The 13,304-nt window shown below is 36.1% G+C and overlaps 1 protein-coding gene across 1 annotated transcript in view; it reads right to left on the bottom strand.

Moving 5' to 3' along the window:
* The window catches only part of ANKRD26 (ankyrin repeat domain containing 26), a 92,281-nt gene that overhangs the window by 19,590 nt on the left and 59,387 nt on the right, over positions 1-13,304 (bottom strand). Inside the window, exons 23-28 of the mRNA XM_061179311.1 lie at positions 12,538-12,721; positions 11,781-11,918; positions 8,118-9,074; positions 6,571-6,723; positions 3,639-3,709; positions 3,203-3,296 (exon numbers count right to left, since the gene is read on the bottom strand). Coding sequence (XP_061035294.1) covers positions 3,203-3,296; positions 3,639-3,709; positions 6,571-6,723; positions 8,118-9,074; positions 11,781-11,918; positions 12,538-12,721 — 1,597 coding nt within the window. The remainder of the gene's footprint in view (positions 1-3,202; positions 3,297-3,638; positions 3,710-6,570; positions 6,724-8,117; positions 9,075-11,780; positions 11,919-12,537; positions 12,722-13,304) is intronic.

Below are 13,304 nucleotides of genomic sequence, written 5' to 3'. Positions count from 1 at the left end.
TGGCATGTGTGATCTTCCCGGACCAGGGCTCAAAACCCATGTCCCCCTGCATTGGCAGGCAGATTCCTAACCACTGCTCCACCAGGGAAGCCCTATCTGGTTTTTAATAGTTATACTCTTAAAAATTTTTCTTTGGATGGGATGAAATAGTTATTCGTTGCTACGCATGGGCTTTCTCTAGTTGCGGCGAGCAGGGGCTACTCTTCGTTGCGGTGCGCGGGCTTCTCATTGTGGTGGCTTCTCTTTGATGTGGAGCACGGGCTCTAGGCAAACAGGCTGCAGTAGTTGTGGCTTGTGGGCTCTAGAGCGCAGGCTCAGTAGTTGTGGCACACAGGCTTAGTTGCTCCATGGCATGTGGGATCTTCCCAGACCAGGGCTCGAACCCGTGTCCCCTGCATTGGCAAGCAGATTCCTAACCACTACGCCACCAGGGAAGCCCTGGACTCTTACATTCTTTAACGCATGGTCTCATCCACAATTCATCTTTCATCACTTATTCTCTTCTTTTACACTAAATTGACTTTCAATCTTGTAACTCCACTAAAATTTTTGCGGGTCATCAAGAACCGTTTCTTCAGTCCTTACCCGGCTTTACTTCTCAGCAGCAACTGCTAACATGACCACACTCTGCCTCAGCTCCTCTGAGCCCACCTCAGTCTGAATGACAGTAACCCTTGATGTTCAGTCCTTGACCCTTTCTAATCCTCTTTTTAAATTCTCTCAGGGTTCCTTACATCTCAAGGCTTCGTACCAGATTCCCTAACCTACCTTTCCAGCCTTGACCCCTTTGCTGAGGTCACCTGTACTTTTCTCTCCCCCTTCTCATTCCTCATCGACAACATCCTCAGCCACACTCATGAGCCATTACTCGGTGTGGATTATCCTTGTACAGAGCTATTCTTGGACACTTTATGTTTATTCTTATTGGTGTTACTTTGAGTGTAGTGTTATTTTCTAATCTTGGGGGGCACCCTCACCCTTAGGATGTTGACCAGCATACTTTGTCTTTATTTTCTTTTATAATGCGAAAGTTTTTCACAAGGGTCAGATTATCAATTATTTGCCTTTGTTTTCTTTTTTTTTTTTTTGGCTGCATTGGATCTTTGTTGCTGCGTGCGGGCTTTCTCTAGTTGCGGTGAGTGGGGGCTTCTCTTCGTTGTGGTGTGCGGGCTTCTCACTGCGGTGGCTTCTCTTGTTGCAGAGCACAGGCTCTAGGCACGTGGGCTGCAGTAGTTGCAGCACACGGGCTCAGTAGTTGTGGCTCGCGGGCTCTAGAGCGCAGGCTCAGTAGTTGTGGTGCACAGGCTTAGTTGCTCCGCGGCATGTGGGATCTTCCCGGACCAGGGATCGAACCCGTGTCCAATGCATTGGCAGGCGGATTCCTAACCACTGCACCAGGGAAGTCCCTGCCCTTGTTTTCTTTTGAATAATTTCCTATTCCATAGAGACCTGACCTTATGGAAGTCTTCTGACACTCCTTTCAGGTGAATACTCAACTATATTGTTTGGAGTCTTGAGTCAGCCAGAGCTCTCTCTTCTTCCCAGCCCAGATTCTTCACCTCAGCACTGTGCTGATCATATATCTTAACTCAGGTTGGCTCTGGCCTGGGGATTCCTGAGATGAGAACTTTCTAGAGAAGCCAGGGCTATTGACTGAGTTGGTGAAAAGCTGTCTCATTAAATTTTTGATTTGTGTAGACCTTAAAGTGGCCAATAATTTTATGTCATAATCCTAACTCATTTCTATAGGAATCTACAGAAAATCCCTCATTATTTTTTTAATATGCTTAATCAGTGTGGGGTATTCTTACAAAATTTTCAATTTCTGATACCCGAATAGATTTCTGTTTGACAATGTAAGGGGACATCTGGCACTCTCATTCACAGAAGACTCCTTTTGTCAACATATTGTATTGTCACGTGTATGAAAAGTATGCTAATACAATGTGACTAATTTATATCAAGTCTAGAAAAAATAATTTTCAATGTTTCTTTGAACACAAGAAGGCACAGTCAACAGAATGTTCTAGTTCCCCTGACAGGTATATCTGTATAATGACACTGCATGAATCTAACTATTGTGATGGAAAGAAACGAGTTGGTAGGTGCATCTACCTCATCCCTCCAACTTAGGGTTCACAATACAATCTTCTGATTTTTAAATCATAGGTAGCTTCCCCTACAAAGGAGAGTGTAAATGGCAGGAGAATCCCTTTCTGCTTGGTAAATAGTTACATAGCTTTCACTATACATTGATAAATTGGAATCCTGGATTACACATCAGTCTTTTCTGAGACTGGCTGTTACACCTTTGAAAGGCTGATTAACTCAAGTGTCTGGGAAAAAAATTGTTTCTGAACTTGCTATGCTAGGAGCACCTGTTACTATGTAAGGCCCTGATTGAGCAGCCATTTCTACTTTTTCACTGGCATCTCTTTTCTTTTTTTAAAGAAAAAAGGGGGACTTCCCTGGAGGTCCAGTGGTTAAGACTTTGCCTTCCAATGCCGGGAGTTCGATACCTGGTCAGGGAGCTAAGATCCCACATGCCTCGTGGCCAAAAAAACCAAAACATAAAACAGAAGCAATATTGTATCAAATTCAATAAAGACTTTAAAAATGGTCCACATCAAAAAAATCTTTAAAAAATAAAGTAAAATAAAATCAAAGAAAGGAAAAAATACATTCCTTTCAGAAAAATGCTTGTACGGTGACCTAGTATTCCTTCTTGATAAAGAAAACAAACTACAACATTAAAAGTAATTCATTCTCAAAAAGCACTGGAGGATTTAGATTACAAGGGGAATTCAGAATTCTAGATCAAATCATTACTCAAATTTCTGGACTCAAACAGATATTTGTGTACCACTGTTCATAGCAGCATTATCAACAATAGCCAGAAGGTGGAAAAATCCCAATGTTCATTGACAGATGAATGAATAAACAAAATGTGGTATATATAAAATATTGCTTTTGGACTGTCACAATCTTTTTAATTAAAATCTTACTACAAAAATCAATTTTATTATTTCAGTCAACTTCCTCTAAAAAGAAGAATTATGCTACTAGTAGCAAGTAGTATCAACATAAAAATAAACTCTTTTATCAATGAGACTTTTCATATTGTCCAAAATATTCTTATATGTTACTAGTAAAAAAATTAAAATTCCTTTTCAGCATGACAGAAACTAAGAGATTGACTTACTGAACTTGTACTTAACAGGTTTTTCTGAAGCTGTTCAATTTTTCCCGCTTGCTTTTTGACTGTAGCTTTTAACTTGGCATTTTCAATTTCAAGCCTAAAATGCATATTTTAAAATAATTATTCTCACACATAGATTTTTAAAATACCACACATTTTCTGAACAAACACCTGCAGGTTCAATTACATACGTTCTTAGAATTTTGAAAAGTAGATGATTTGGCAATTGTGCCGTTTTCTAGTTGTGTTCTGTGGATAATGTGCAAAATTTAGAAATAATGAAGAAAAATTATGCATTTCAAAATAGCTCAAAGCTGAATTGTTTACCCAGCTTCACAATGACGTATTTATTGTCATTATTGATATAATTCTCATACTATACTGCTTATCTGCTCTATACTTATACTTAAGTTATTTTCTGTGCTGCTTTAAATTGTACTTTTGGATGTGATCCTGCGTCTTCTCAGCACATCTCATGGCCTCTGTACGTCGATCCTGTGCTTCTTGCAACTAAAAGAAGAAAAATTTTTTTAAAATTACTGATAATCTAGCAAATCCGTCATCATCTGTTTTTGTGTCTTTTATCTGCATATTGTTTACGGCTACTTTTCTGCTGCAACAGCAGAGTTGAGTTGCTACAACAGACACCTTGTGAACCACAAAGGCTAAAATATTTACTATCTGGCCCTTTACAAGTTACTGACCTCTCCTCTAGTACTAAACCACAACATCATTCATGCTTTAAATTATATTTTATCAAATAAATACACAAATTTATAAATTGGCCAAATGGGGAAAGACATTTATGTTTTTTATTCCACGCTCTATACCAACTATAATTTTAAATATCCACATATGTGAATGACCACAGCTCTTCCAGTGATTATGAACGTTCACACTACACACTACTGTTGGTGACAACCAGATGCTTCAGGGACCTAGTGTGAGAGGCAGTATCTACACAGGAGCCAGAATGCGTGGGTCTGAGTCCCAATTCCACCAGTTATTTGCTGTATGTCCTTGAGCAAATTACTTAAATTTTCTGTGTCTCAGTTTCTCCAGCCGTAAAATGAAGATAATAATAGCACTGACCTCACTGGGATGTCGGGAAGATTAAACTGGGGGGTATACATAATGTATTTAGAAAAGTACGTGGCACATAGTAAATGCTAAGTGTTTACAATTATTACTATCGCTGTATTTTATGTTCTAAACAATTGGATATTTTAGGCAGATGGCATGCCAACAGAAGTGGTCTCCTGTACAAGTCACACTGAAATCATTCTCCATACCATTGAAATTGGCAGTAAACGGGGAGCATGAGGACCAGAATGGATGTGCCCAGTACTTCAAAAACTTTCACTGATTCCACTAACCAACCAGTACTTTTTCCCACTTATAATGATTTATAACTTAACTTCCTCTCTGTACTACTCAGTGGGCAGTGATCATGGATTAATATGCAAATAGCACCTCCTGGATTGAGTGGTACATAACTTACATGACCATCAGAGGAAGGGTTAAGTCACTGGCATGGAAATATCACCCTATTGCTAAATCAAAGTTCTGAATCAATTCACTCCCAGCGACTGTTTATGTCTAGAAAGTACTCAGATGAGAAAATTAAGGTTATGTGGTATGGATATCGGAGAAGCTATCCACAGAGCTTTACAGTTGGTGAAATGCTGTGTGAAAATCCCCAGTTCTGGCTGCATAATGAAGGAAGGCAAATTCAGATTTCTTTTTTCCAGAGTGAGGGGAAAAAAAAAAAGAGCATTTAATTGAACAATTCTCCTCTATTAGATTAAGAGCTTTTAATTTTATATTTAATTGCTTAAAATACATTTTAATATAAGATTTATTATATCAATATCTCCAAGAAGAAATTATTGGTATGGTATAAAGTACTTAATTGTATCCCAGCAACTGTTAAGCTAAAATATTTTCAATTTATGCAAGACAGGTACCATGCATATCAATGAATATTCCCTGTTAGACAAATTTATACTTAAGACAAGATTCTCTCTCATGAAAAAAATTAAAACAGTGTAAAACTAAGGGCTAAACTGTTCTTCACAGACTAGATGACAGGGTCAATGAGAGCTAGGACAGTCAGAGAGAGCTTCATGGAGAAGACTGGGGGCCAGGTCTAAATAAATGGAGGATTAGGCAGGAGGAAAAGAAACTGTAAAGACAGAAAGGACAGCATGAGTAAAGGCCAAGAAAAGGTGAAATCAGCCAATTAACTCAGAGGATAAAATCCAACAGCAGGGAAATTAAAATTATGTCCACACAGTAACTTGTAAATGAATGTTCACAGCAGCATTATTAACAGCCCAAAGGTGGAAATAACCCAAAGGCCCATCAACTGATGAATGGATAAATGGCTTAGCCACATAACGTGCTGTTCAACAATAAACAGAAATGGAAGTACTGATATGCGCTATAACGTGGATGAACCTCGAAAACGTTACTTCAAATGAGAAAAGCTAATCACAAAGGACCACATACTGTGTGATTCTATTTATATGAAACACCCAGAATAGGCACATCTACAGAGACAGAAATTAGACTGGTGGTTGCTGGGGCTGAGGGAGATGTGGGCCACAGGAGATGCCTAAGGGATGCAGGGTTTTCCTTTGCGGGTGATGGAGATGCTCTAAAATTGACTGTGGTGCCAAGTGCACGACTCTCTGAATATACAAGGAGAGACTGAACTACACATTTTAAATGGGTGAATTATACGATATGTGAATTATATCTCAATAGTTTTCTTAAAAATACAATGGCAGGATCTAGATAATTTTCTTATTTTTCTATTTTGGGTGTACATACTATACACGATCTGAGTATCTCTATGCTTTTACAATATATCTAAAATGAAAAGAAAATGAAGGCAATGCCTAACTTCAACTGATTTGTATAATGACCTTTCTGCACAAGTTATTCTGAAATCCATGAAATAAATATACACAGATACTATATCCATTCACGAAAGTGAAGATGAAAAATGACAATTTTATGGAACATTCCATTAAACATTATCCTCTGATTTTATCTGGCTTGCTTCATCATGGTAGTAGAGATATCACTAAAAAATACTGTTTAATAGAAAAAAAAAGTCTCTCAACTTCTGTGAGGAATCATGCACAATTCTCAACTTTCCTAAGGGCAAATATTGTAAGAAAAAATATATAATGCAAACGGCAGAATGAAAGTCAGAGTTTAAGAAACAAGTGCATTATAAAGATAACAAAATTGTAATAAATTTACTTGTAATGAAAATACAAAAGAAAGCCGTCCATGAAAATTAGTGTCCTAAAACACGTTATCCTATACATTAAGTACTGACATGTTAAATTCATACATACCTGACTTGTGACTTGACGTAATTTTTTCTTTAAATCCTGTGCCTCATCTTCTAAATTAGTACGATAACGTGACGTGACCTCCAGTGAAGCCTCTGACATAGATTGCTTTTTTAGGGTATCAGCCAGTTCTTGTTGAAGTTGTCTCACAAGTGCCTAATAAGATACTCTGTCACTGATTTTATAAATTACCTTATTATTAAGTTATGTTAATAATAGATAACTCCAACATATGTACTTTGAAAATTATCACCACAGACATCAATTCGTCTCCTTCTTCTCGTATGTGCACCTTCCTGCTCACTGAATTTGGTTAAAGACACAGAAGGTGTTACCCTCCGGCCTTGTCGCTATTAAGTTATTTAGACAATGGATTCAGTCCCGCTATCCACTCCCCGCCCTTCCCGATCAATTTGCAGAGCTTGAGGACCTCCTCAAATCTCAGAAAGAAATGGGTGTGTAGATGGCACGAGTGGTGGGAACATCTTCCCTCTTCTCTACTGGGGGCTTCGATTAACTTCAGAGATTCTCACATATTCAATCCAGTGCTCAATAGATTCCTATCTCAGAATTAAAATGAGGTCATTCCCATTTTAATTCCTAGAATTAAAATGAGACCTTCAGGGCCTCTGCTGCCTCCCGATGGCAGCCCCTATGACCCTGTCCCCGACTCTATTCCTGCTACTCATGAATCTGCCACCCCTCACTAGTCTGAAAATGGGAGTCCAATGCCAAATTAATAAGTCACAGAGAGCTACAATTCTCTTTGTATTGGACAAATTTATATCCAAATGATAGTAACTGAGCCTTGAAATGAGAATTATGAGCAAATTATTTGTAAAAATGTTCCAAGTAAATTACAAATAGAAGTGGGAAGATTAAATCAAGTATAGTTTTGCTAAAACTCACTACTTTAATCCCAAATTATGATTTAATGAAAAGTAGATGCCTTTAAAGAGTTGAGAGGTCGTAAGAATACATGATTTGAGGCTGAACTATTTCCCAAATTAATTTAAATTGACATGAATAAAAATAAAATTATATCAACTAAAAAGTGATGACAAGCTACTGAAAGAAAAGTACTATAAGATATGGCATCAACACATCAGTTCATCTGGGAAATCTGGAATTGACTGTCAAGGTAATCCATACAACTGAATCTTAATTTCAAAATAATTCATTTTAGATCTGAGTGTTTCATTTATCTGCTTCATCATGATACTAAAATGTGGTGACATAAAGATTAAAATTATTATTTTAGCAGTAGAAGAGTAAATTACTAATACCTGTCTATACCCATTAACAATTTATAACTTAATCTCTTAAAATTTCATAGGTGACACGATGTCTCTACTCAAAGTAAAGCACCTCTCAGGTCTAATTCTTTATTTGCTGGATACAAGGTATGCTTTTAGGCTGACTTACAGCCTATAGACTTATAGTCTATATATTTTTTATATTCAACTAGATTCAACATTTAGCCATAATCAAAATCACTTTGAATTTTCTTTCAGGAAGTCTGAGAATTATTTCTCTTCTTGGATACTTACTTCTCTTTCTGTTTTCTCATTTTCATACTGATACATTCTCTCTTTTAAATGATTACATTCCTTGATTAACTCCTTGTTTCTTTCCTCCAGCATCAGACCTTGTTTTTCACTTTCAGCTTGAAGTTTTTTCACAATATCCTGAAACTGGTCTTGGATGTTAATTACTGTCTTCTCTTTACTGTCGGCTTTGTTTTGCGCATCATCCAGTTGCTGTCTGAGCAACATGTTTTCACTCTGGAGTTGAGATAATCTCTCTTCTAAGGATTCCTGCTTTCCAATGTATTTATTCACTTTGCCTTGTTCGCTTTGATACATGTGTTCAATTTCCTTCTTTTGACACTGTGCTTGGCTTAGGTCTATCTGTACACGTTCTAACACCAAAGTCTTTTCTCTGAGAGCATCTCTCGTGTGATGGAGCTCGGTTTCTAGGCTATTGAATTTACTTTCAGCTTTAGAAAGTTGCTGGGAAAGCATCTCGTTGTTATCATTCAGGTTAGACACATCAAAATTCATTTTGTCCTGCAAGCGTAACCACTCATCTCTTGCTCTCTGGAAGGCAAGTTCCAGGTCTCTTTTTGATGTCTGACTTTGATGGTGATCATGTATGGCAGTAGCCAGTCTAGAACGGTAGGATTCCACTTCTGTTTCCAGTCTTTCTTTGCTTTGTTTTTCATTCTCCAGCTTAGAGTTTAGCATTGTATTCTCAGCTGTCAGAACATTAAGCTGTCCAGTATATTGGAATATTGTCTTTGTTAATGTTTCCTCATTCAGTTTTATTGTCTTTTGAAGATCATTATTCTTTTCTTTTACAATTTCAATATCCTCAAAATATTTCTTTTCCTTTTCCTGGTTCTGACATTTTATTGTGTCTATTTCCAGTCTTAGCATGGCAATTTCATCCTGCAACATGTGGTTTTTATGTAACAGATCTTTTTCTTTTTCAGGACTATCGGACACCTAAGTGAAACAAAGGAGATTTTTAGCTAGTACTCAATAAATTGACATTTCATGATTTCCTCTGAAAGACTAACCTATATGTTGATACAATGAAAAGACTGCAGTAAGTGGATATCCAACTGGAAAAAATAGGTTGGATACAAACCTCAGACTTCTTACAAGCAGAAATCTTCAAAAGTTCAAAAATTTAATTGAAGACAATGAATCCATGAAAGTAAAAAAGAAACCACAAGAGAATTCTTAAGAAGCCCAGAATTGGAAAGGCCTTTCTCTAAATTATAACAAACCCAGAAGGCTTAAAATAAAAGATTAATAAATCTGACTACACTTAAAAATTGCATCTGATGTGATATATTTATACAATGGAATACTACTCAGCCATAAAAAAGAATGAAATAATGCCATTTGCAGCAACATGGATGGACCTAGAGACTATCATACTAAGTGGAGTAAGCCAGACAGAAAAGACAAATGTCATATGATATCACTTATACATGGAATCTAAAAAAATGATACAAATGAACTTATTTACAAACAGAAAGAGACTCACAGACATAGAAAACAAACTTATGGTTACTAAAGGGGAAAGAGGGGGAGGGATTCATTAGGAGGTTGGGATTAATATATACACACTACTATATAAAAAACAGATAACCAACAATGACCTACTGTGTAGCACAGGGAACTACACTCAATATTTGGAAAAAGAATCTATAAAGGTATATATATATATATATATATATATATATATATATATATATATATATATATAAAAAACTGAATCACTGTGCTGTATACCTGAAACTAACACAATATTGTAAATCAACTATACTTCAATAAAAAATAAAATAAAATACCACCCGCTAGCTTAAAAAAATTACATCTGCTATCTAACCTATACAGCTACCCCATAGTAAAAGCCTTAGCTCTGTATATATTTTGACAGATTAAATTTCCTAAAAAATTTTTTTTCCTGAGAATATTCCATAAATATTCTACATTTCTAATATTTTTATAGTCAGTTACAAGAATTACATCTACTGATAACTGTACTAAGCACTTCTACAAATATCAATTAACTCATTTAGCTATGACAGTCCTGGAAATGAGGAAGTTAAAAATACAAGCAAGCTGCAGGCTTTTCCCCAGGTCTTCTGACTTTACTATGAGTCCTTACACCAAACCACAGCTAGTTCTCTAGTACAAACATATAAATACAAAATAAACCTTATATTTCACTAATGGTGCATACACTAGTGGTAAATAAGGTAAAATTTATAGAGATCTTAGAAAATCATGAGATTATTCGCTGCTCCAATAACTTTCATCCTCTCTTCATAATGCTTAAAATAGTAAGGTGGGGGAAATACAATGAACTGTTTCACTAAAAATAAAATACTTAATAAATTATCACTAAATAAATATTATGGCATATCTATCACTATTTTCAAAAGTTCCTTGTACTGAAATAGGACACTACATGGAGCAAAGTGTTAATTTTCTCACAAGTAGAAGAATGACATCCAAAATACGGTCTCTGAACTGGCTATACCTTTCCTCCTTACCATCAGTGGAAGGGATAAACTAACCTCTCTATTAATCTATCAAGGAAGTGAAATCACTGCCAAAAAACCATAATGGTGTTTTGTTTGTTTGTTTTGGGGTTCTCTTTTTTGGTTTGTTTTTATCAACTTTTATAAGTTTATTCTAAGGAAATAATTTTTTTAAGTGCTCAAAAATGTTTTTACAACTAATGTTGCAGCTTTTACGATACTGAAAAATTGTAAGTGATGTGAAAATGTCATTGACGGGGTACTGGTTAAAGAAATGACAGTGAAACCAAGAACAGACTCTGATTTAGACACTGAAAATGATGAGGTGCATAGTGATTGACATGTTCACTCCAAAGCAGAGGGCAAGAACGTATTCAGTGCTGGGATTTGGTCGGGTAGTGTGGTCGATGGTGGAGCACACATGGTCTTCCCCGCCTAAACCGCCATCAGGGTGCAGACTTTTCTAGATGGTAGCAATAGTTTTGAGATTATGAAAAGTTCATCAGTTCCTATGGAAAATATTAAAAGCCTCTCCTTGGATGAGGCTGTTGTATGTCACTGCTTGACTGTTGCAGACAAATGGATTTGAATTAAAAATACTACTTGAGGGGCTTCCCTGGTGGCGCAGTGGTTGAGAATCTGCCTGCCAATGCAGGGGACACGGGTTCGAGCCCTGGTCTGGGAGGATCCCACATGCCGCGGAGCAACTAGGCCCGTGAGCCACAACTGCTGAGCCTGCGCGTCTGGAGCCTGTGCTCCACAACAAGAGAGGCCGCGATAGTGAGAGGCCTGCGCACCATGATGAAGAGTGGCCCCCACTTGCCACAACTGAGAAAGCCCTCGCACAGAAACGAAGACCCAACACAGCCAAAAAAAAAAAAAAACTCTAGAGGCCAGCATTCTTTCTCCCTTTCTTTCTTAAAAAAAAAAAAAAAAAAAAAACTTGAATTAAATTTAATCAAATATAATTGAATTATGTTTGAATTAAAAATATTAAATATCCAACAGACGAGAAACATCACCCCCCCCAAAATATACTTAAATAGGTGTTAAATATCCTCTATACTGTCTATGATGTATAGTATTGGTTTTTAAAATATATACATATACAGATACATACACACAAATATTTGAAAATGATTAAAGAAAATACCTCAGAATTCATTTCCTTATTAGTCATTTCTATCTCCTTTTGTTTGGCAAGGTGATTGGTCAGGATTCCATCTTGCAAAATTCTGGCATTCTGTTCTCGAGAAAGCTGCCTCTGAGTGTCATTTCGCTCTTCTACAACCTGGAGACACATTTCATGAGGTTTTTGGTCTCATACCATTAAAAACAAAAAGTCAAAAGCTTAAGAGCAGAATTAAAAAAAAAAAAAAAAAAACTGTTAAAAGGAAGTAGCCTTTTAAAATAAACACAAGGATGTTTATCCTACATGAATAACTCAGATTTTAATTTAAATGACCGCCAAACTTATCACAGAGCAAAAGTACAGGGAGATATAGTATTGTGAAAGAAAATCTTTTTACAAAGCATTTAACTAGTTCCATCACAGTCTCAAGGCAATTTAGCCTGTATTTTAACATAAAAAAGCCAAAATTAACACATGGATTGCAATTAAGAATATTACTTTCAAATGGACCAAAAATGCCAATCATTATGTTAATGATTAAGCTCAATTTACCTTCCATTCCTCCATTCAGAAAACATACACAGAGCATGTATTAGAAGCTAAGAATGGCAAGAAATTAATAATTTAAGCTATAAATGTCATAGTTCATATTTAGGATGAGATAACACTTTTTATTTGTTTTAAACCTAAATAATATATATTAAATCAAAGAGATATTATAAATAATACTGATGAAATAGTGTTAGAAATTTGAAATTTTCACCAAAGATTAACTTACCTGATTCAGATTATTTCTCACAGTCCTCAGTTCCATGTCTAGCGCTCTGAGAGTGAGTTCAAGTTGTTGTTTCATTTCAACTTCTTTACTGTATTGCTCTTCTTTTCTTCTTAACTGCTCCCTAATTTTTTCATATAACATGTCAGCATTTCTTCTCTTCTCTTCTTCTTGTTTTAGGGTGAATCTGCAGTTAAATATGCTTACCTTAAAATGTGTTTTGTTAGAAAATAAAAAGTTCATTTTATGATCTGTCTCTTCACCCGTTGATTTAGTATCCTAATGAAACTTCTGTTCTCCAGTTTTTTTTTTTCCTTTCTAGGTCTCATATTTTTAATTCCTCACTTCAATCTCTTCATAAAGATATATACACTTGAAAGGTAGCATTGAAAAAACATTCTGCCACTTAAGTAAGTTTTAGTCAAGAGTAACTCTGGTGAATAGTGTAGGAAAGAAATTTTGAAATTATTCAGTGAAGTTAGGTCGAAAATTACCCTGTTTTCCACACTGTCATAATTACTCCTCCTTTAGGACAGATAATTTAGTTACTAATTAAAAAGAGAAGCTGTTGTTTAGAAACAAGTTTATAAGATCACTAGAAATAAAATTTCAACTTCATAAAATACTACAGGTACCCCTAAATGACTTACAGTGCCAGATAAAATCTGCAGATGTCTTTTACAGAACATATATCTTCAGACACTGTAATCCAAGACTAGGCTAGGGAGTCTAATATCTGTTGCACCACACTTTTTATGTTTCTTCTTTTG

The sequence above is a fragment of the Eubalaena glacialis genome, chromosome 2, assembly GCF_028564815.1.
Source record: "Eubalaena glacialis isolate mEubGla1 chromosome 2, mEubGla1.1.hap2.+ XY, whole genome shotgun sequence".
NCBI classification, from domain to species: Eukaryota; Metazoa; Chordata; class Mammalia; order Artiodactyla; family Balaenidae; genus Eubalaena; species Eubalaena glacialis.
The sequence above is the reverse complement of the archived record's forward strand: the minus strand, read 5'-3'. Positions and strand labels throughout refer to the sequence as shown.